The 24,521-nt window shown below is 35.8% G+C and overlaps 1 protein-coding gene across 3 annotated transcripts in view; it reads left to right on the top strand.

Moving 5' to 3' along the window:
- Positions 1-24,521, top strand: part of LOC138316366 (breast cancer anti-estrogen resistance protein 1-like) — an 81,091-nt gene that overhangs the window by 13,428 nt on the left and 43,142 nt on the right. The window contains exon 1 of one of the 3 annotated variants that reach the window (XM_069258067.1): positions 589-1,401. The exons of 1 other annotated variant lie outside the window; for it this stretch is intronic. In XM_069258067.1, coding sequence (XP_069114168.1) covers positions 1,366-1,401 — 36 coding nt within the window. In that variant the 5' untranslated portion in view covers positions 589-1,365. Of the gene's footprint in view, positions 1-588; positions 1,402-17,542; positions 17,880-24,521 lie in introns of those variants that run through there. One more of the 3 variants, XM_069258069.1, reaches the window with a different exon arrangement.

Here is a 24,521-nt window from a genome sequence, read left to right as displayed (position 1 = left end):
AGCCAGGTGCACATGTATGACTAGATGTGTAAGAAGACAATAGATTGGAAATAAAGGTGTCATTACGAACATTGACAGCCTGTCTCACAGCGAACATTGTCACGCAAGAAACACAATACTATAAGTACTTATACACACACAAGAACAATATCAAAAATATTTCATAAACAATTTTTTTGACTTGACAATCAAGCTATTGTTTTCCTGTCCTACAGGTGACCTGTCAATGTGAGATTGTTAGAGTTTTGTTGATTGTGTAGTTTAGATGACTTCAGACTTTTGTAGAGGTGGTTGAGGACCTTCAGGTGTTTAAGCCCATCAGATTTGACCTTTTTCCATATGTACTTTGTACACCCGGCAATGATTTGGTAATTGGAGGAGTTGGGGGGTTACAACAACAAAAAAATGCCCAAACTAGGTCAGAAAAACATCAACAACACAGAATTAAAATGTTTACATCAGAAACCTTTCTATCAGTATAAAAACAAGCTATTAACAAATAGAATTCCAATTCAGACTTTTGAGATAGTCAGTTGTGTGTAACGAGCCTTTGGCCAGTTGACGTGACTTTAATGCTAAAAGAAGGTTTGTAGGACTGGGTCAGCTAAGAGAAGACTCCAGCACCTGGTGTTTCATCGTGTGAACAGAATCATTCATCATTTTTTGGAGGGATTTGGTATCTGGTAATATAATGATGGACAGTAGATTCATTGAGGCTTTAAATAGGTCTTCTAACACTGAAAACTGTGTGTAGGCAAGGGATCGTCTGATCACAAACTCATTCACGATATGGTCAGTCTGTAAAGGCACACACTTGAAGAGTAGTGCGGAGGATGAAGAAATTCTGGGCCTAACCGCAAGAATATACCCAGAGTTTGAGGGAGAATTTGTCCAGGTCCTAACCACAAGAAGATTAAACAGAGAAAGCTGTCCGGTGTCCCGGTATACAGGAGGAAATCTACCACATGCACCAGCCAAGTACTTTCTATATATAAAACTGCACTTGACAGCTATACAGTTTCACATTCTTGTACTATCACTGTTGTATAGACTCGTAAAGTACATTTAGTACTGGACTAAAAAACCAATGTCTGAAGGGTGTCTCAGTGTACAAAAAAATACAACCTTCATTTTAAACCAACATTTGGACATCCAGACTTGGTGAAGACAAGTTGTGCACATACAGAGAAAAAAACATTGGATTACAGAACAACATCTTTAGCCCAGGTTATATAAAAACTATAGATAGCAGAACAGTTGGTCATGATGGCCTTATCGTGTCAGATGTATCTCTACCAAGGATAAGATCCGAGGAGGAGGAGGAGGGTGGCACTTTGATGGTTACAGGTGTCTGCTGTAGATACGATGGGTAAAAGTTTCCAGACCAGATCACTACTACAGGTGGGTTCTAATTCACTCTTAAAACTTTTTTATCAGAGTTTAAATGGGTCATAGCATTCAAGTAGTTAAAGAGTTAGTTAGAACTACTAGAGTCCTCAACCTCTGGGTTGTGAGTTCAAAACTCACCGGGGTATACATTGGTTGGTGTTCTTTCTCCAGGTACTCTGACTTTTCTCCACTTCCAATGAACCTTGCTCATCATGAAATGACCCTGGTTGATAATAGGATCTAAATCAAATTCTGATGTTCAAAATGGATCTAAGGTAAACAGGTTTCTTTTCCAATTCGGCAATTGTTTTACCATTTTGAATAACTTAATCTAATAATCAGCAATATTTTTATCTATACAAAGAGATATCACCTTGACCTAATATTCAAATTTCGTAGACCCTACTATTATTATTAAAATCATTCATGATTTGATCTGTCCATATATAATTTGTACATGTGGGCAAGGCTGGTCAAGTTTAATTGTGGGCACCTCTCCTTATTTTGTAGGGTGGTGAAAGTCGTGAGGTTAAGTAGGTTGTAATCACTATTCCTGGTCGGTTGAGTATTTATGCAGATCCAGGTGTATTGAGGTTTCTTATCCTAAGTGGCAGCAAATGCTTTTGTATCTTTCCACTGGCAAAGGACAGTCCTGCTTTGTACCACTAAGAAGCTTTGCAATATCTGTTCTAATGCCTGTGATTGTTATACAAGCAAATAACGGAGAAACAATGCTATCTTGGCATTATGAATAAATAATCCGCCATGATCAGATTGTGTGCTATATACACTGTACATACTGCCAGTCTATGGGGTCACCAGAGGTACGCCAAGGTGAGGTGTTGGAGTCCACTTGGTAGACTAAATACATAAGCTATGTAAATAAGTCTTTGGTCGTATTATATACGTCATATTACTCAGCTTTTAGTATGAAAGCCTTCTGTTTTTTCTTTTAGCAATTTTACAGGACCTGCCAAAATCATTATCCTTATTTCAATCTACAATTTTTGGTAGATCAGCGGGTATTTGTGGTTTGAGTTGATGGTTTTCTCTGGGAATCCAGATTTATAAATTAAGTTATTCATTGACCAAATACAAAAAAAGTATTGGATTTCATTTTAAGAAATTAAAACTATTTTGTAAATTAAATTTACGTATAGCTTAATTTATAACATTGCTACTGTTTATCATTCTAAATAAAGCAGACAGAGTACAAGGGTCATGTGGGTGACTGGGTGGAGCTGTTAGGTTGATGTACCTACCAGGTATAAACAGGCCCCATGCTGTGACATGGAGTGTGTGTTTATCTAAGCTATGTGGTATTATCCTCTGTCGTAAAACAAAGTTCACATTTCCAGAGACAAACTGCTGGCGGTTTTTCCTAATATCTCTGTTTGTTGACATAACCCTGAATCCTGAGGGCAGTTTACGTCACACAATCACGAAAATTTGGAGTATATTTGTATGTGGGTTTACGTAAACTTAAATCAGAAAATTTGGAGAATATTTGTATGTTGGTTAATGTAAACGTTACCTGAAAATATTTGTATGTGGGTTTCTGTAAACACTATAATACATAGACGCTTGGTGTATATAAAGGTTCAACTCGAGCTGTATTCTGTATTTCAACTATTTTCAGGAAATTATTGGAGATTTGACATTAAGTAAATGTTGTTAAAACATATTTTATTACGACAGTTCTGCGCTTAATTTTGGCAAGTCATACATGCGAGCTGTAATCTGTATTTCAACTATTTTCAGGAAATTATTGGAGATTTGACATTAAGAAAATGTTGTTAAAACATATTTTTATTACGACAGTTCTGCTCTTAATTTTGGCAAGTCATACATGATCAAGCCCCATGCTCTCTCCTGGTTTTTCAGATGTCAGAATTCATAAATGAACGTAATTGGACATGCAAGGTATATATATTAGAAACAAAAAAATACTTACTACCTTTTTGAATTAGTATGTGTAAGTGTGACATATTTACATGGAGCATTGCTTCTGGTTGTCAGCCAATGACGATTTTGTGTATTATACTTTTGTGGCTGGTTCATACAAAATGGTAGTCTTCATGACCTTGAGTCTTAACTAAAGTATATTTTCCTTCCTACATTCTTACGTTTTCTAGCTCTTTGTGTATTTACTCCACTGGTCAGTGTGATGTCCAGTGTTAGGTGATCTGAAACATCGAGGCCGAGTTTGTACAGCTGTCTGCCACACCTGTGGTCAGTAAATGGTCATTTGATCAATAATTAACCTGACAATTCTATCAGGTAAAGTAGGTACCTGTGTGTCATTACCGGACTTTCTTTACATTTTACCTGAAATAAAAGTAATTAGATCTATTGACAAATCCAATCAATTTAGTTGATTTCCTCTTGTTATCTGTTTGACCATCAGTACTATACAGGTCACTTGTATGTTTAACAGATAACAAATGGTCATTTTAAACTATGGACATTGATTTTTCAAGGTCTCGTGGGTGATCTGTGCATAAGGATCTGTCGTCCTGTCAGGGTTTGGTGTGGTTAGGACAGCTGCCCAGGTGACAGTAGACTCCCTCTGGCTGTAGGTTAGATAATTCATTTACAAGGTTATATACACATGTTTGGGTCCTTAGGGAGTCGGACATACCATTGGTTACAGACAAGGGCCCTGGCGATCTCCCTAATTATTCATTATATATGTGTCACATGGTGAATCAGATGTTTTCACCTCTGGTATCACTCAACTTAACAAATTATTGTCTCATGAGGGTCAGTATCTCCATGGTTAAGGTGCCTACCATCAAATTATTGTCTTGAGTGGGACAGTGGCTCAGTGGTTAAGGTGCCTACCATCAAATCATTGTCTTGCGTGGGACAGTGGCTCAGTGGTTCAGGTGCCTACCATCAAATTATTGTCTTGAGTGGGACAGTGGCTCAGTGGTTTAGGTGCCTACCATCAATCTTGGTGACGTGCAGGGTTAAGGTGCCAACCATCAAATTATTGTCTTGCGTGGGACAGTGGCTCAGTGGTTCAGGTGCCTACCATTCAAATTATTGTCTTGAGTGGGACAGTGGCTCAGTTGGTTAAGGTGCCTACCATCAAATTATTGTCTTGAGTGTGACAGTGGCTCAGTGGTTAAGGTGCCTACCATCAAATCATTGTCTTGAGTGGGACAGTGGCTCAGTGGTTAAGGTGCCTACCATCAAATTATTGTCTTGCGTGGGACAGTGGCTCAGTGGTTAAGGTGCCAACCATCAAATTATTGTCTGGTGAAGGTCAGTGGCTCAGTGGTTAAGGTGCCTACCATCAAATTATTGTCTTGCGTGGGACAGTGGCTCAGTGGTTAAGGTGCCTACCATCAAATTATTGTCTTGCGTGGGACAGTGGCTCAGTAGGTAAGGTGCCTACCATCAAATTATTTTCTTGCGTGGGACAGTGGCTCAGTGGTTAAGGTGCCTACCATCATATTATTGTCTTGAGTGGGACAGTGGCTCAGTGGTTAAGGTGCCTACCATCAAATTATTGTCTTGAGTGTGACAGTGGCTCAGTGGTTAAGGTGCCTACCATCAAATTATTGTCTTGAGTGGGACAGTGGCTCAGTGGTTAAGGTGCCTACCATCATATTATTTTCTTGCGTGGGACAGTGGCTCAGTGGTTAAGGTGCCTACCATAAAATTATTGTCTGGTGAAGGTCAGTGGCTCAGTGGACAGTGGTTAAGGTGCCTTCGGGTATACCTGATCACTGACCTAGGTCCTTTGCTTCGATCCAGTTGTCTTTTGGGTTGTTATTTCTACAGGGAACATCCTACTATACCTGTAACACATGTCTATACACCCGACACTGTTTGTTGGACTATAAATCACCACCTATCATAAAGACACAGTGAGTATCTTGAGACCATAAGCTGCAGCTGTGATATGGAATATAAAATCACAGACTGACATTGCATACTAATTTATTCACACTTGTCTGATGGAAATAAATGTATACATTGCATGAACAGCAGCATGGGTGATATTGATAGAAAAAAGAGTTGAATAATTCATGTAACCTATTATGCCTTCTTGAAATTGGATCTGTTTACAGAATTTGTTAATAATTTCATGTATCATATTTTAAATTGGTGTATTCTCATTATAGAAACAGAAGTGAAAAATTCTGAAAGGATTTGATTATTGTAATGGATATATAGACAACATATCTTGAGGATGGTATTTGCAAATAATAAGCAAAGAGGTTTGATTTCCTAAGTGAAAGGCAGAGGAATTAATTGTACAAGAAAAGGCTTTAATTGAAATATTTGTGGAGGCTGTAGCACTCGCCTCTACTGCATCATTTATGTACATAGTCATGTACAATTCAATGCTTTGGACAGATCTGTGTGAACTGTTGGTAGGAAGATGGATTTTGTCATGAAACTCTGGCTATACTCCACTACCAAGTCCTGCTATGTCCTACCAAGTCCTGTTATGTCCCCACATGATCATAGATGTCAATCAAACACAATAAAAATTAAGAACTATTTACAGGAATATAGATCTAAAAGATGTATTTAATTAGTACCACATATGTTGGCTAATAAATCTCCATTCCCTTTGTGACATGCCTTTGATTTAAATTCTGCTTACTTTGTGTAATTTGGAGAATGTGAGGAATGTTTTGTTTGTTGGCATCAGATGTAGGATTAAGTGATAACCAGATCGGTGAAGACCTGTTTTTACACGCTTATCATGACATACCGTTACACATGCTCATTTCAACTTTTACTCACGATTTTCTATTTACATTATAATCTATTTCTGACTTTTGTAGTGTACTTTGCTTTGCTAATCTCTTCTGAATTAAAAGCAATCACATAAAAACATATTCTGGAAGTGTTTCTGACTTCAGGGTGATTACAAAAAAATGACCAAGATCCCTGGCATATTTTTAGCTTAAAGGGAAATAAGTAAAATAACAAAGAAAGCATCTAATTTAAAGTAGGTAGATATTTTTTAGGTTTCAGGAGTCGGCAAAACATGTAACTCGGAGCAGTTTTGTCTACATCAGAAGTGGAATCGTAGACACCCCTGATGATTACAATCACTGAGGCATATCATTCAGTGGGGTCGTCGGTGAACTGGAACAAGCCAGTACAGAATTTAGGCGAGGTTTTTACTAGCTGCCAGTGATTAGGATACATGTTGTTTGAAGGTGGTTGTGTGTGTAATTTAAGCCCACCTGTATCATGGCTAGAGTAAAATCTGTCTTATCTATTACATCTTTTACTGATGTCATGATTAGGTAATCAAATTTATATAAGGAGTGGATCGGTCTTCTGTTGTCTTGTTGATTAATAGATGTACAGGTTTTGATGAAGTTCTTTCATGTTTTTCTGATTAATATCTGGTATGTTGGTATGTATTCCTGGTCTATGCAATCTACTTATATCATTAAGGAACTGATTCATTGAGATGTTGTGATATTTGTGAGTTCAGTTCTATGTGTCATTTTTTTTTTGTAATTTTTTATTTTTTGTCAAACAATACATCAGTTTTACATTAATCACATATTCATGAATTATTGATATAGTTATCTTCCATGCACATCTTTCACTCTGCCATTCTTTCATTCATCATTATAATTTCATTGTTTGATTTTTTTTTATAGAGAGAGGGGAGGGAGAGAAAAAAAAATAAAAAAAGAACAAAGAATTGGGAAGGAAAGAAGGGATAATGGGATGAACTAGAAACGAGAGATCGTGAAGTATAATATTTAAATGTAGATATATTCTTATATGAAGAATAATGAATCAACTAAATGAAAACAAGATTAAAAAAAAAAAAAAAAAAAAAAAGTAAAGAAAGAAAAAGAAAGAAAGAAGGGGGGAAAAAAAGAAAAAAAAAGAAGGAGGAGGCAAGAAGTTAGATAGTCATTCTATATTTGATAGTTACAATTGAATTAAAAATTACTGCTCAACATCCTGATCAAAAGCAAGCATGACACATGTATGTATGACAACAAATAAATACATATTCTATTTTAATAAAAGATATGTGCAACTGTCAGGGTTAGCTTTATCCATTTTTTCCAATCTTTGGTAAATTTTTTAAAAGTTTTTTCTCCTTTTTTATAAGCTATATATCTTTGAACATAATAATAGTCTTTAATGCAGTTTAAAAAAGCCATCACATTTAAAGAACCATTGTTTTATAAATATAGTGTTTGATAAAAAGAACAACTATGTGTCATTTTTATAAAAGTTGATATAAATACCTCTATATTTAGCTGTAATGATGATTAAAATGATATATACAAGTATATATAGATTAAATATATACAGTAGTGGATACTGGGTTCTTGATGCCATATCCTTTCGACGGCCAGCAGAATTCGAACTTGACTCAATTTTGATAGTAGGTTATTACAAATGCCATCTATGAAAGCAGTTTGCATCTAAATTTCGGTTTGATGCCATTTTCACGATGATAACAAACAGTACACACAACAAACAAGCAAAAACAGTCACCGGAAGTCCCCTAAAGGTCACCACGCACGGGTCATGGGAGGCAGAAACCTGCGCGTGGGACTTGTTTTTTTTTTTTTTTTTTTTTTTTGGAAATCGGTGCTATTTTCCCCTTCCTTTTCCCTTTCTCTCTATTTTCTATTACTTTGATATCTCTTCTATCGTTTAAGATCATCTGCCTGTCTGTATTTTGATAATTAAGCTCACAACGACAGGTTTCCGGGCACACACTAAAATCCGGATTTCAGACCTCAATTTTTGACTTATTTGGGCATGTTCAAAGGTGATTTGTGACGTCACTAATGCAATGACCGCATCAATATTGTCATGCTATATAGGGATGAACATCTCCTTTTCAAAAAACTAGTATTTAGTTTTCAACGGTCTCAGTGGGGCTCCAGAAGGGTGCATGAAATGGGGCAAATGAATAATTACGCATAAATACGTTACGGCCTTCCAAAGGATATAGTATAGGTACTGAATAAAAAGTTGTCTCCCTTTTGTAACATTGACATGCAATGATGCTTTTGCTTTTCATAGCCAGAAATCTTTATTTTCATTTTGAAGTTGACATAAGTATTCCAAACTTGTGCATGAAATAGCAATAAAAGAAGAGAAATATGTTAATTTGGAGAACACTGTACGATGTGACATATGTAAAAATGACACAACATTACTTATATAGACTTGAGGACTTAATTATCAGCAACATGCTGTACTGAAATGGGAGATTTTTCCGATTCATGAATGCATGTTCAAATTGGTCTGGGGATAAAGATGGTTCAGTCCTAATTACAGTCTGTAGGAGGCTATCGACACTAACATAGCACATGTTGTACTTGATAAATGTCTATCTTACTATACAATTACAGCCAAACCTTTTTCTTATCTTAAAAATCAACAGGATTTTGTGCCATTAAAACTTTAAAAGATAATCATTCATGTTCATGATAGGTTTATTATATAGACACCCATTGCCTAAACATACAGATATAAGGTCATGATGTTCAGAATTTCTAAAGAACAGATGCTTGTTGAGTTAATTTATCAACTGGTACATGACTGTAAGGCCAATTTGAGTTTAGATCTATATAGGTAGTAGTTGGTGGCTAGCTTCCTCAGAGTAATGAGACATGATAGTGTCCTGGTTGACCTGACTAGCACATACCAGTGCCTTTCTCTGTATCCTGAGAAACAGAAGCTGACATTTTGGATTGTTATTTGAGGTTATGTGGCCTTTATAGTCTGTTAAATATCCCAGAGCTGATAGACTATTATGACCTCATGTAGGTGACATATTTGTGGAGTTAATGCAGTGTAATACTGTCTGGTAAAGTCCATTAAGTTTCACTGCTGTAAGGAAGGCCTTGATAAACCTGGCTGTCTGGTGCGCTGCAGCTATGTCTGAGACAGTATAATACCTGTAGAGATTTTACCTGCACAGCTGACCTTGTCAAGGTAAACACAGAAAGCTCCAGTACACATAAATTATGTCAGAACAAAAGATTTGGCTTGTTCACTTTCTGTCCAAGTGTCGGGCCAGATCAGCCAGTTTTTGTATAAATCAGGGTTATGTTTACCTGGTTCTGTAGAATTAGGTTGAATCAATAGTTCAACAGTTTATATGAACATGAAAATTTCTCAAGGTTAAGACTTGTTTAGTAAGACAAACGTGTACAGTAAAACATGGTTATAATGAACCTCTGGGGACTTCATTACAAGCACAGTTTGTTATACACATTATAAGGATATTTGAAAGGAATAAAAATGACTACAACATCATGAACCATGAATGACTTCATGCATCAGAACATTTGTTGTGATCCTTGTGTAAGCTATATGGTAGACATTGACATATATATAGCAAATGACCTAGGAACTAAATCTTCTAAATGAATTTTTCTGCACTCAGGTTCATATGTCAGCAAAACATTCACATGGCTATTAGAGATGAGGATTGTAACGAGACAATAGCTAAGGTCATTGGTACATTAAGGTCTAATGAGCAGGTCATTACAATGTTTGAATGGTCAGTCACAGTTGCACGGATGTTTGAATTAGTCCATGACACAAAGCGTTTTTGCGTGAGAACTACCGCTGTGGTGACGACTTGATCCCTTTAGGAGGACTCTGGGATGTTGGGAGGTGTGAGAGCAGAATTGTTACGTCTGTTCTCATCCTGACGTTAGACCCCATATATGACTAATAGAAGGACTAATTAGCCATCAGTGAGAGGTGGATGCTCCTAACAGGGCACTAACGAGTCTGTTATTAACAACTAATTGATTATCATCAATTACAGGTGTGAAGTTTATGACACTGAGGATGAAATCCCTGTTGACTTTTCACTACACCCATGGAATATCATATAAACATTGCACAGACTATTTATGTTGAAATCTCACCATTTGTATCATATGTTTTATAACATTTGGCCTTGTATTATTAGCAGACTTGATGATTTTTTGCCAACATGTAAATAATATTAGATCTCAATTTTAAATTGAAGAACAATGAAAAATCCTCAGTCTCCACATTAAACATTTGTGTATGTTAAAAACAGGAGAAGATTTCTACAGTAGACACATTCACACACATAAGATTTAGCTCATGAGCCTGTCATTGTGGTATGGAGGTCAGATAAAGGAATGTGTGTATGCAGATTAGAGTTATATATCTCCAGGACCTATCACAGAATATATATATAAGCTCAGTTTTCTTATGGGGATATTAAGTTTATGATTTCACTGATTTTTATCTCAAGAGAAAATTGATAAAAGCCAAAAAATGTCAGATGCTGTGTCAAGTGATTTATGTTGAAAGAATTGTACAAGTTAATTAGGGGTCCATTGTTTAAATTTAAATTTTTTTTTTTTTTAATCTTTATTTTTGTTGTTGTTTTTTTCCCCAATTTCCAATTTTTAATTATCTATAATGAAGACTAATGAGAAACTGTTAAATTAATTTTGTTTTTTGATACAGGTTAGCTGCATCACATAAACGTTTGTAACAGATACAGGAATACATGCTACATTGTACATGGACAGACATGGTGTACTTAGTCGCAACAACTTTCTATACAAGACTGTATAACATTTTAGGGTTAAAGTTTTACATGAAGCCACATCAAAGCAGTACAAAGGCACACCATTCTATGCCCTAAGGCACACTTACACAAAAATGTTTGTAAATGAATGAAAAAATGTTATGGATGGAGTCTGCTTTGTAATAATCTGTCGACAGATAATCGAGGATCACACATCCTCAAAGTGTGGAAGTTCACAGTGACCCATATAGGGATTGGGGTGCTTAATTGACTGTCTATATAATTTGGTTCGAGTCCATGATAAAAACACTCCAGAGGTGAGAATTGATGATCTTCTTTGTCCTATAAAATGTTTCTGGTCTGCTGGATTTATTGACAAATAAAAAGGTCATTAAGAATCACCAACAAATTTTATTTAAAAGTCATGAGAAAGTAAATGAGTTCACACAATCAGTCATGCTGATATTTAATCATTTAAAAGATATCTGTAAAGAATTTGTGATAGATATTTGACCTGATTCTTTATTGAATTTTGATTAAGGACAGACCAGATCAATAAGAAGGGACTTCCTCTACTGGAACACCTGGTCCTAATCTCCTACATTTTACATGTATGAGCTGCACACATCTATTGTTGTATGGGTTCAGTTATAATGCTTTCGAGTTCAGTTTTAGTTTTGTTGTTATCTGTATGTTGAAGTCTTTGATTTAATCATTAAATACAGGAAGCATGTTTGTGACTGATGAGTAGGGTTTATAAGTTTTCTTTATAGTCTACTAATTAAGGAGGGCATTAAGTGCTTTTGTGAAATAAAATATGGCTTCCTTAACATCATTGAAATACTTCTTACATCTAGCTGCATGTAAGATATTAAAAGTAGACATTTTTCCTTGCCCTATAAATGGTAAACTTCATTGATCTAGGGATGTCTATAGCTTAGCTTTACTATATGCCATACAAAACACTAAAATGGGTGTCAATCTAGATTGCATGGCTAAAGGAATATTCACAAATTGTTCATGTCAGAAAATGTTTCTGTGTTTACCTAAAAGAAGTTTCCTTTTTCAACAAAAATGACTGAATATGTTTTGGAGATGCCAATGATGTTGTTAAAAAAGTTTTGGAACACTCTTAAGTCAGACATGGCTATGATTTGAGAGCAATTTTTTGTTGGTTTTAATGTCTTATCTTTTGCCATTTGAGTTCTGGCCCTAAGAACTCGAGCAGGGCATGCATCTCTAAAATTATCTATTTCAATCTGAACACTAATTGGATGCTGATGTTCTACCATGACTCATCCTCAGTTTATATATTTGTTAGATTTCTGCACAGAAAAATTAATTACCGGGTATGCCTAACCTTGCATGAAGAAGCTCTTGAACTAGAAGACTTGTTTTCTTAACACAATCTAGAGTAATTCTGTACTTAAAATCCTGGTTGGAGATCCATGTCGGAAATGGTTTTGGAGCAAAGGATTTTGTTATGTAATAGCAAAACACAAATGGTAGCATAGAGTGCTATGTGACTTATATACAATGTACACAAAAAGTTATTTCTGTTTTCTTTGTACGCTGGCTATTTTTGCTTTCCTTTGTGTGGTTGCGTGTATACAGAGTGAAGACCTTAGCTATTTTGAGCCTGAAGATGATGCTGTGAAAGATACAGCTGTGAGGAAGAACAACTGTGTTGAAAAACACAAATCCTGGTGTTGATTGCTGAAGCAACTGTCGAACACAAATCTTTCATCAGAAGTCTGTAATAGATTCAATTTCTGATATCCTGTGAAGTTGAATTTTTATTTCACATGAAAAATTGGCATTAATTCACGTGATATTCATATGAGTAGAAAATTTGGAATAATTGCCATATTTTTACCATATTGATAATTCCATGTTAAATGACTTTTGTGAACAAGTGTATGAATAATATTTTATTTACTTTAAAAAAGAAAGTTTGTGTGAAATATTGAATATTGTTTTATGGGTTTCAACATTTAAAAATGTGTTAATCATTTTTCTGTTAATCAAGGATTTGAATTCTTTCTGTTACATGCATTTATCAACAATTTGATTATAGATAAAAATGAATTCATAATGAGGTCAAAGCTTAAGAATGTTGGAAAAAGTTGAAATTCCTCTCAAATGCACAGCTAGTGTATATTTTTGCAGCTAGGCTGTTCAGAAGTGAACTAGCTGGGTGAAACTGAATAGCATAATTGCTGGTTTTTTTTGGTCTATTAAAAGCAGTGTATGGCTGAGGCACTTGGTATAAGTGTGGTATAATTACAGACTCGCTAGTTGTCTGAGAAGGTAAACATGGTCAGGTCTGATGATTGACAGGTATGCATGTTTACACTACAGCTACAGTGGCTGCAGTCAGGGTGTATGGGGTTGGTTAGTGACGTTTCTTTGTGATTAAGGTGCACCAAAATACCCATGTCAGTTTCTATATACCACTGCTTTATTGTGGCTTGTAAATTGCTCTCACTGCCTTTTGTTGTTTGAAACAATTATTCCGAGTCATTTTCTATGTTAAAATACTGCATGAGGCAGTCATAACTGCATGTATGTAACAAAAGAAAAATAGTTTTTTTTTTCTGGTTACCATAGAAATGTATTGTTTGTAGTGAAATATTTCATGTTATAGAATTTAATTTCCAAAAATGTTAATTATAAACAAGTACATCTCATGGCCACAAGACCTTGTTCTTCTTTCAATGGAAAAACATGTCTAGGAATCTCTGAATCATATTGACTGGTTCTGAGATCACCCTGGTTTTGATATTCTGAATGAAATTCTATCATGTATGATATCAGTGCTGTGATGAAGTGACATTTACTATCTTCACATAAAAAAACGGCAGGTTGTCATTTTAACCACTACGATCATCCCATTTATCCTGTTATCTCTATTCAGTGGTGTAGTTAGAATCCCACTGCTGCCACCGATTATTGCTTCCTCTAAATGGTTGTTATTGAGGAAATGGTGAATTACATTGTGTTGGACAGATGGCATAGTACATTATAGGTGGGAGGGGAAGAACACTGCACATTAATGTAAATATACTCACACTGGCCCAGTTATTTATCTCAAATAACATGGACCAGCCTTCCAGCAAACTTAACATTAGCAGGAGGTCCATATCACTGCTGCCCCTGACCTAGTACCAGATTAAAAGTTTGTTGTAGTGATGAGGTGCTGTAACAAAAACCCTTCTCCAGTTACTAAATCATTTAGATAAAACCCCTACAGCATTTCCATGGGGATGTTTAATGTCAGGCATACTGGAGATCAGGGTGTTTTAGGGGTACATGTTATCTCAATGTTACCTCTGGGAGATTCAGTCTACACACTTAAGGAAGTAGGCACTAATTACAGAGATTGTAATCAATTTATGTATATTTATGATTTAAGAAAAATAAAGAAATATTTATATTGAAAATGAGGACCAACTGGTATTCCAAGAAAAGGAGAAGAATTAGAATGTGGAAATGTAATCAGATTATTTGTTCCCCGATCAGTTGAGTTTGGACTTAGGTTGATGGACATTCTGTATATACTCCAACAGTTGTTACCCCTGACCAGACATGGAAACCATCCTCAGAACCATTGGTCTCTATGCATCATCATCCCCATCCAGAACAGACGAAGCTGAACAGACATTCTCTGCTGCTGTTCTAAATGACACACATCTTGACTTGCTTCCTTTTTTTTATTGCCCATACTTCCGTCTCTGTATTTCCTCCCCTTGATCCTCTTCTGTTTGTCTCCTCCTCAAGGTAGCCTGATTGTCCCCTGACCCCCACACCACACTTGGACATTATGCTAGATACATGGATAAGATCATGTAGATTTCTAAATCTTAATATCCCCTCCCTGTCTCAAAAGTATCAAAGCCATCTTTAAATTCTGCTTTATTACACAAACTAGGGGAAATAATCAACATTGAAACTCTAAGGGTTTGGTTGCTACTGTAGTGTAAATCCCGTTAATAGTTCTGGTATATGCCTAAACTCTTCCCTACAGGTACCTATCTCATTTCAAAGCCCCAGGATCTTCTTCCCCAGTGAAATCAAAGCAGCCCCACGTACCAGCACCCAGCAGATCCCCTAGACATGTGTGATTGGTCTGATGAGCTGCGGTATGGTGAAAGTTTAAACAGATTGGACCAAATTAAGATGTGTATTGCCTCCATTTACATGTTTTCTTACCCAATGTGTAAGTGTTTATCATTAGTGAAGAATTTAACTTCACCATCTGGACACTTCACTGGGCAACCAAACCAGCTGGAACAGCCTGCTGACAGACGCATTACAGCTTCATTCATTAGAAATATTACACTTGGTGAAATCATTCAATCTGGAAACAAGCTACAAAATGGGCTGAAATCAAGCTCTGTGTGTTATTGTACCATAAGATTCAAGAGTAAGTAATTTTATATTGAATACTTTTACTTGGTGAATCTTCCTTACAAGAAAGTCCTGTTACTCCAGATTTTAGAGCTGCAGTAAAAACCTAGGAGTATGGAGCCATTCTGGGTAAACATATTTTCCTGTTTACCTCAGACCCAGAAAGTCTAGTAGTGACAGAGTCAACAAGAAACGGTCACAGATCTGACTTTGTGGTATATTCTCTATTTGAATACACTGAAGCAGGTTTATTCTTGACTCTTTAGTGAGAGTTGACCTAGAAGAGTATTAGGTCAATGACTGCCCCAATTTCCTCTCTCCCATTTCTGTTGATAAGGAGGGTTGGTGTAGGAATATGATAACATCTGATTACTAGTTGTACACCAAACAAACTGCACTAACTCCTAATTATCTGAGTTAACAAACCACAATAGTCCGACATTTCTCCACGCCCCAGAGACTTCTCTAGCTGGTGTTGAAGAAGGCAGAGGAAGAGATAGAATATTAAAATCCTATTGTTACAATCAAACAGATGGATGGACTTTAACAATGTTAATGTATAGTCACTTAAAGTTTTACATACACATACATAATTGATGTGATAGGAATGGTAAGAATGTTTAGGTTTACCTGAATCTCTGTGTTTATACCTAATAGGATTTAAGCAATAATGATAAGTGTGCATATAGGTATACTGCTTGATTGGACAAAGAAAATATGTGAAAAGCATTCTTCAAATTTCAAGAAATGGTGCCAGGAGTATTTGTAATGTTCAAAATTCTGTGTAACATGATTGGGTATTGTTGATAGTTTTATAAGGCCAAGGCTGAATAATATAGACTTCATTCAACTTTGGTAGTATATACTTAAAAGATTTTCGTCAAATTTTATGAAATGCTTTTCAAAAGCATTTTTTGTGTGGAAATATTGTATGTAAAAAGGGATCAAGCAAAATTTTAATTTTCTCAAAATGTTTGAAAACTTAAAAATAGTGATAAAGAAAATAATTGGAAATTCCTGTAAGCTAACTATACATTAGTTTAACCTTGGTCATTAGTCACTGCTGGCTGGACAACACATTGGTCAGTCTGTATTAGTTTTAGCATGCTGGACAACACATTGGTCAGTCTATATTAGTTTGACCACAGGCTATGTAGTGTCTAGTCCCACACTAACAAGGTGTGTATATTCCTATGTATCTGAACTTTAAATGTTTTCATAAAACTTACAACCGTGATGTGTCTTCAGATTTCTGTTAATAAATATTGAACTTTTATCATATATGTACTGTATAATATGTGTAAATCCATCTCCAGGATATTTAGTCAAGTTTTTACTGGTTTATGTATTAGTTTTTCAACATTGGATGGTACTAATTACTCGAGGGTTTCAAGCCAGCATGATTTTCTCAAGGGTTTAACTTTTTTTGTCAAGAATTGACAAGTATGTTTATGTCTCAAATAAAAACCGTAAAAGAGCAAACCATGGATTCATATTAGGACTTCCTCCATCTACATTACCCTGATAAAAATGAAGACAAAGCTTGAAGTATTTTGGACTCTGACAAAGTACAAATCCTGAGAGTATTACCATTTTGGAGCAAATTTAAGAAGAACTTAACTCAGGTCTTGAGAGTAATTTTATAGAAATTGATGAGGGTTAACATTTTTTTTAAGATTTAGGGAATTATTGACCCTTCTAGCCTGGGCCAAGGGGTAGCTAACCCTACCTTCCCTTCCTGTGACAAGCCCCTAAAGAGCTGATCTGGGCCAGGGGTAGCTAACTCTCCCCTCTCTCCTGTTACAAACCCCAAGGAGCTGATCTGGGCCAGGGGTAGCTGGGCCAGGGGTAGTTAACTCTCCCCTCCCTCCTGTTACAAACCCCAAGGAGCTGATCTGGGCCAGGGGTAGCTATAACTCTCCCCTCCCTCCTGTTACAAACCCCGAGGAGCTGATCTGGGCCAGGGGTAGCTATAACTCTCCCCTCCCTCCTGTTACAAAGTCTAAGGAGCTGATTTGTTTGGGCAAGGGGTAGCTAAATCCCTTCCATCCCTGTTACAGACCCTAAGGAGCTGACCTGGGCCCTAAGAAAGATTGATCCTCCTGTATAAAGCTATGGGTGAGTGAGTCAGTGGGACAGGAGATAAGGGGAACACAAAGGCTGTGTGTATCATAACACACCAGAAGTATGTGTTCAGTCAGACACTCACAGTAATCTCACTGCTCTACTCGGGATGTATTAATAGACTGTTTTAGTTTAAATCAAATATCTCTGTTCAGAGAAAATGATGTATTAATAGACTGTTTTAGTTTAAATCATTTGATCATTCCTTGTCTCTGTGGAAATATCTCTGTTCAGATAAAATTGCGTGTGTGACACAAGATCTACAATGAAAATGTGATCGGAAACAAATTGTTCACTTTAAAGATATACACGATGGATTTGAAGGCTAGTGGATCCTGCAAACTGTTGGGAAGTTTTTATTTCTACCTCACCCTATGTCTTGATATTTGGATTTAATTAAATGGAGAATGTAAGTATGAATTATAGTAGTAAAGTGTTATACTGAGGTCCATGTATGAAAGTGTCAGCAACTCGTAAAACCGATAGGTGTAACATATAACTAGATTTTGTATGTAATATATTCATACACAGAAAGATCAAATCACTATATAACTACCTGATAGTTCAGAAAAGTAGACAAGATGTCTTCTTCAGTTCATGAACCTAGGACCAATGAAGGAAAGCATTTTAGTGCATCAGATAATCCTCCTTAGTATCAACAGAAATGGTTTTATGCCTGTGTGAGTACGATATATAAACATTGGATCGTAAAGGTACTCAAAGTGATCAGAAAGTCTGCAATTATACACAGCAATTTACCTTACCACAATTATCTCTTAAGTCAATATTTTATCATGAAAATAAGTGTAGGGTGTTTGTGTTGGTTCTCTTGAGTCATTGATCTCGGCTCTATTACTAGGGCATTGTACCTTGTGGACAGAAATAGCTTTATCATGTGGCTAATGTCCATATTTCAGGTAAATATTGAATATCAGAAAAATCTATCAACTTCCAGGTGATGACGACAAAAGTCTATTGGACAATGTTTTGGTGTAATTATATATAAGGCTGTAGGGTGTAGCTATATTGATCAGGCATTGATGGATCGTCTAACCAGTCTATAAATAATCCTAAAATGATGAATTGTATTGTCTTTTCAATATAGTGTGTTTTAGTTATCTGTCAGGGACAAGTTACGATTGTTTTGTCAATATTACGCTGTGTGAGAAAAGGCTGCTGTTGTCTCACATATTAATGACATTACTCCCACCTATTTATAATGTTTACTCTCACAGTGTAATGATGCTTCTCTCACAAAGCAATGGCATTTCTCTCACAAATTAATGACATTACATTTACATGTATATACTCTTACATTTCAATGACATAATCAGAAGTGTAAAAAAAGTTTCAGAGCTTTTACCCAATTAAAATATGTGATTAAAATTAGTTCTAAAGAATACAGATGTATGAGTGAGAAGCTAACTTCAGAATTACACAATATTCAATTCAATTGTATTTTACATCCAACTTTATCTATATATGCATGGATCAAATGAAAATGACAGACATATAAACGTTATGCAAGTTTTGAAAGCCTACATATTTAGAGTAAAAAACTTAATTAATGAAGAGATAGTTATAGTATTCCCATGCATTCCTACATCATGTAAATACAGGCTAGAATTATTCATTTTTCCACCTACTTATGCTATATTACGACTACATGCACAATGAAGTCCAGAAGAGATATTAACACGCCTATATGATGTCATAGGGAGTATTCCACATCAGTTTTATCGTCGGAAAGAAGGACGAAACATATCAATAGGTTCATGTCTTTAGTAAGTAAACTGCAGCTGAGAAATCGTGATAAAAAGGATGAGTCTTGAACTTCGTGTCTTTATTTAGTAAAGTGCAGCTGAGGAATCGTGATCACTGCTTTGTGTAATCACATTCAAACTTGTCCCAACCTTCAACCCACCATGGACAGCCAAGTTATATCAGGGTTGAAGGGCGTTTTATTACATGTTTTGATGTTGTTCAAAGCCACCTTGTATAGAGTTCTATCACTTTTATGCTTTAAAGACTTTATCTTGTCTCCAATAATGGTATGAGAGAGACCACAAACAGGCAATATATAGGCTCAGTAATTAGTTTTCTTGGAGTCCATTGACCTAGCTGAAATGGTAAAAAGATGGTTTTACAGATGTTAGCCATTTTCTATAAAGACACAAATTTGGTAGAACTGCCTATGCTCTGAAGGTCAATTGCACAAGTAAACTGAATAGAAAATAGACTTAGGACCAACTCCACTGATTGTGTTTTGAGTTTTAAGAACGACTCCAGTGGTTATGTTTGGATTTAAGGATGAACTTCGTTTAGCATGCATGGATGTCAGGATCAACATTATAAGTTGTCCAGTTTAAGAAATTGAATAGAAATCCTTTTTGATACCCTTAGGAAAGAACAATCGAAGACATTGTGCCTGTATGCTGTGTTACAAAAAGGAGCTTATTGGAAACAAGATACTTCGGAAGGCTGTCTTGACCATAGTGGAATGTTGTTTAGCAGTAACTGCTATTCATAATCTGTTTCATTGGCAATGGGAAAATATCTGAGAGTGGCTTTAAGTTCCTGATAGGAAGATCAGGAATGTTCAGTTTTTAACATTTAATTTTCTGTAAAAAATGACTGTTAAACCCAAAAATGAAAGCTAAACCAAACGCATTGAAACTGTTCACAAGTGCTGTAATTTAGATAAACTTGACAGACGGAAATATAATGTTGGACAATAGATTCCTTGTCAATAAAATTCTGTTTGGAGAAAATGCTGATATCTGGTGTAGCTGTAGAATGTGTCCATGTGGTGACAAACACAGTGTACAGTGTTAGACTCGTGTGACCACCACCAGCTGGAGAAACACATCCCACACACACATCTGGGACTACTTCACCTCATAGTCAGCTCACAGTCATCACAAATATCTATTTTATCACCAGTCATTATAACTCTCATATTTACTGTCAGAGAGAGCAGATCTTTGTAGCCACTTGTTGGTCAGATCTATCTTTACTTTCTCTCCCCTATATTCTGAGGAGGTCCTAGTTAGCCCATCTGTTGTATTGTCTAGATATATAAAATGGATGATAGATTTTTGTAGATTGTTTTAGAACAAGTGGTGTTGATAGATAAAGTTTCCTGTACATTCACCATATGTTATTACTCCTATTCTGGTTTGTTATTTCAGTTGGTTTTGTGTTCTATATTCTCTTCTGTTTGTATACTAGCTGTTAATATTCTGATGAAATATCCAAGGCTGTATTAATAATTCTGGTTATAACATCATGTCTTGTAATAAGCCCAGGTCTAAAATAAGCCAATATCTGGTGGTAAGACAGTGTTCAGTAATAATATAATAACCCAATTTCAGTAATAAGCCCATGTCTAGTAATAAGCCCAGGTCTAAAATAAGCCAGTATCGGGTGGTTAGACAGTGTTCAGTAATAATATATTAACCCAATTTCAGTAATAAGCCCATGTCTAGTAATAAGCCCAGGTCTAAAATAAGCTAATATCTGGTGGAAAGACAGTGTTCAGTAATAATATAATAACCCAATTTCAGTAATAAGCCACCATGTCTAGTAATAAGACCAGGTCTAAAATAAGCCAATATCGGGTGGTTAGACAGTGTTCAGCAATAATATAATAAGCCCATGTCTAGTAATAACTTACTAGACCCATGTCTTAAGCCCTCTTCTGGCAATAAGCCCTTGTCTGGTAATAAGCACTAGTTCAGTAATAAGCCCATGCCTAAAAATAAGTCAATATCTTATAGCAAGACCATGTCCAATGATAAGTTCATGTCTAAATATAAAAATTCTATTTCTGATAATGTAGCATTGAAGTAAATGATTGTTTATAAGCTAGTAAATGATACATTTCATAAATAAGATAATATTTACGTACTAGTCAATTTATTTCTGTCTGTTATCAGAGAGAGTTATGCTTATCTCGTAGATTTAAACAGAGAGAGAGTATCCCATTTCCTTAATGAAATCATTAACCATTTAGATGTTTATACTATTGTATTACGACCTGACATTGGTTATTAGAAATAATCTGTCCACTTATGGTCTATCATAGATGTAGTGCTCGTGTATCCTCAGTTATCTCCCCTGGAATAAAACATTTTCGTTATGATCATCTTGTGGGCTATTATTAGCTTAAAGAATTCAGCAATATTTTCATATAAAAACGTTAAATTTTATACTATATAGTTGTATAGACCACTGATCAATAGACCAATAGTTTTAGATATATGTACATTAAAAGTATGTGATTGGATTCAGACCATTCGGTTTATGAAATTTCATAAAGTGATACTAAAATACCATGTTCCCCATGGCTTCCATCCTATCAAGTTGACAAGACTTCCTAGTACATGAGTTGTCACTGCGGCAGTAATTCGGTTCCTATATAGGGGGTCTAACTCTACATTCATTCCAGGAGATAAGAACTCTACACTCCTAGATAAGCACAATCAACCTGTTCTGTTGATTTATGATTTGGTACCAGATATTTTAGGATTTCTGATAAATCCAGTCAGGAAGACAGACAAATTTACGATTCTCTCTGCTATTTTTGGAAGTCATAATTAGTTAATTGATGATGAGACAGACGATTTATGGATAGATCTCAGTTTCTTTTGGAAATCTATAAAAAACAGATTTGATTTGTATACTAGCTTAAGCAGTATATGTATGAAGTCTGCATGGCTGTTTTGTTTGGGTTGATGTATGGTGTAATGATAGAGGTGGGGTGTTGTCATCTTGTTATATTGTATCTAGGAGCACAGATATAGATAATTGACATGTTTTATAGTGCAAAGTTACATCAGCAGTAAGTCGATGTTTATACAAACACATTGGTGCAGAAAACTAGTAGGAATCATACAGGCTAATATAATTATTAAAAAAAAATTGTGACATCGTATCATGGGAGATAGACCTGTGTTATTTTTAAACACTTACTGGCACGGTTTTAAATTGACAGAATAATTCAAAAGTTTAAACTGTCATTTTTTTTAAATGTTGGTATTATATATGATAAGGTTGTATGATAGAAAGAGCACAAGTCACTGGCTCCAGACGGAGGGCTAATATTACCGTTTTATGCTATCATGCTATCAAGTTAACCTTATAATAAGATAATTGTAAAATGAGAGTATTTCATGGTGTATGGATTTGATCCAATTAGTGGTGGTGGTGGGGGTAGTAGGGGTTCTGTCTGGGATGATAATTAAAACCACTCTACATTGAATTACCACTTCAACTGTGATAGACAAGGAGAGCATTCCCTTTGAGATCTGTAGCTATAACCATTTCTCCTGTTTATAAAGTCATATTATAGATTACTATCTATTTCATATTGAACCAATTAAATTATTTCATGCTTATAAAAACAGTGCTATCATGTGGTGTTCATATTCTAACAGTGCTCTGATGAGTATTTTGAAGGGCTCCGGTATTTTGATCCTTTTTCCTTGTATTTACCAGTCATGTCTGCTTCTCCATATAGAAAATAAGATCTGCCATGTAGTTATAGGTGGAATTGAAAAGTGTGATGGCTTAGTGGTTTAGGTGTCTGACATTTACCACTGAAGTTATCTCCCTTTTGGTCTCCTTACATCAGACAGGTGCTTGGTATCGGTCATAGATTTATATCTTATTTCCAGGAGGTCTTGGATTTGAACTCTTTCACCATCCAAACTGTTCAGGTCCTTATAACATCCTCATGACCATAACTAATAGAAAACTGAATTAACAAATAAAGTGATATCATAATTACTGCAGCTATATATTGCAGGTAATTAACATCACCATCTATTTATGAAGATGATGACCTTGACCTGAACACCATGCCCTGCTGTATTATTGATGATCTAAGTTACTGTTATAAATATCCCTCTATTTAAGAATTACAAATCTAGCCTTTAGCAATGGGAATACTCCCCAGAAAGAACTTCTAACCATATGGCTAGTGTGACCTCTGCTGACCTCTGAGACAGCCATTACATATATAATCTATGTCTACTGGATCCCAGCTAGGGACCCAGAATGCTCTTGATCCCCTGTAGACCACTGCTAGGGATCCAAAAGGTCTCTTGTGGGCCCCTTCCATCAATGTTAAGAGGAACAGACATTGGACAAGCTGAGCTAATTATTTAGTCAATAGGACCAATATTTGTGTACCCCCTGGCCAGCTGTGTTAGGTCAGAAACACCAATATTTAGTTAGCCTCCAACAGGGCTTAGGTGTGGAGGGTGTGATGGGTGCACCTTACAGTACACTTACAGTAAATATTAAAGGGTGCACCTTACAGCACACTTACAGTAAATGTTAAAGGGTGCACCTTACAGTACACTTACAGTAAATATTAAAGAATGCGCCTTACAGTACACTTACAGTAAATATTAAAGGGTGCACCTTACAGTACACTTACAGTAAATATTAAAGAATGCACCTTACAGTACACTTACAGTAAATATTAAAGGGTGCACCTTACAGCACACTTACAGTAAATGTTAAAGGGTGCACCTTACAGTACACTTACAGTAAATATCAAAGAATGCACCTTACAGTACACTTACAGTAAATATTAAAGGGTGCACCTTACAGTACACTTACAGTAAATATTAAAGGGTGCACCTTACAGTACACTTACAGTAAATATTAAAGGGTGCACCTTACAGTACACTTACAGTAAATATTAAAGGGTGCACCTTACAGTACACTTACAGTAAATATATAAAGGGTGCACCTTACAGTACACTTACAGTAAATATTAAAGGGTGCACCTTACAGTACACTTACAGTACACTTACAGTAAATATTAAAGAATGCACCTTACAGTAAACTTACAGTAAATATTAAAGGGTGCACCTTACAGTACACTTACAGTAAATATTAAAGAATGCACCTTACAGTACACTTACAGTAAATATTAAAGAATGCACCTTACAGTACACTTACAGTAAACTTACAGTAAATATTAAAGAATGCACCTTACAGTACACTTACAGTAAATATCAAAGAATGCACCTTACAG

The sequence above is a fragment of the Argopecten irradians genome, chromosome 2, assembly GCF_041381155.1.
Source record: "Argopecten irradians isolate NY chromosome 2, Ai_NY, whole genome shotgun sequence".
NCBI classification, from domain to species: Eukaryota; Metazoa; Mollusca; class Bivalvia; order Pectinida; family Pectinidae; genus Argopecten; species Argopecten irradians.
This window is presented reverse-complemented; position numbering and strand designations above follow the sequence as displayed.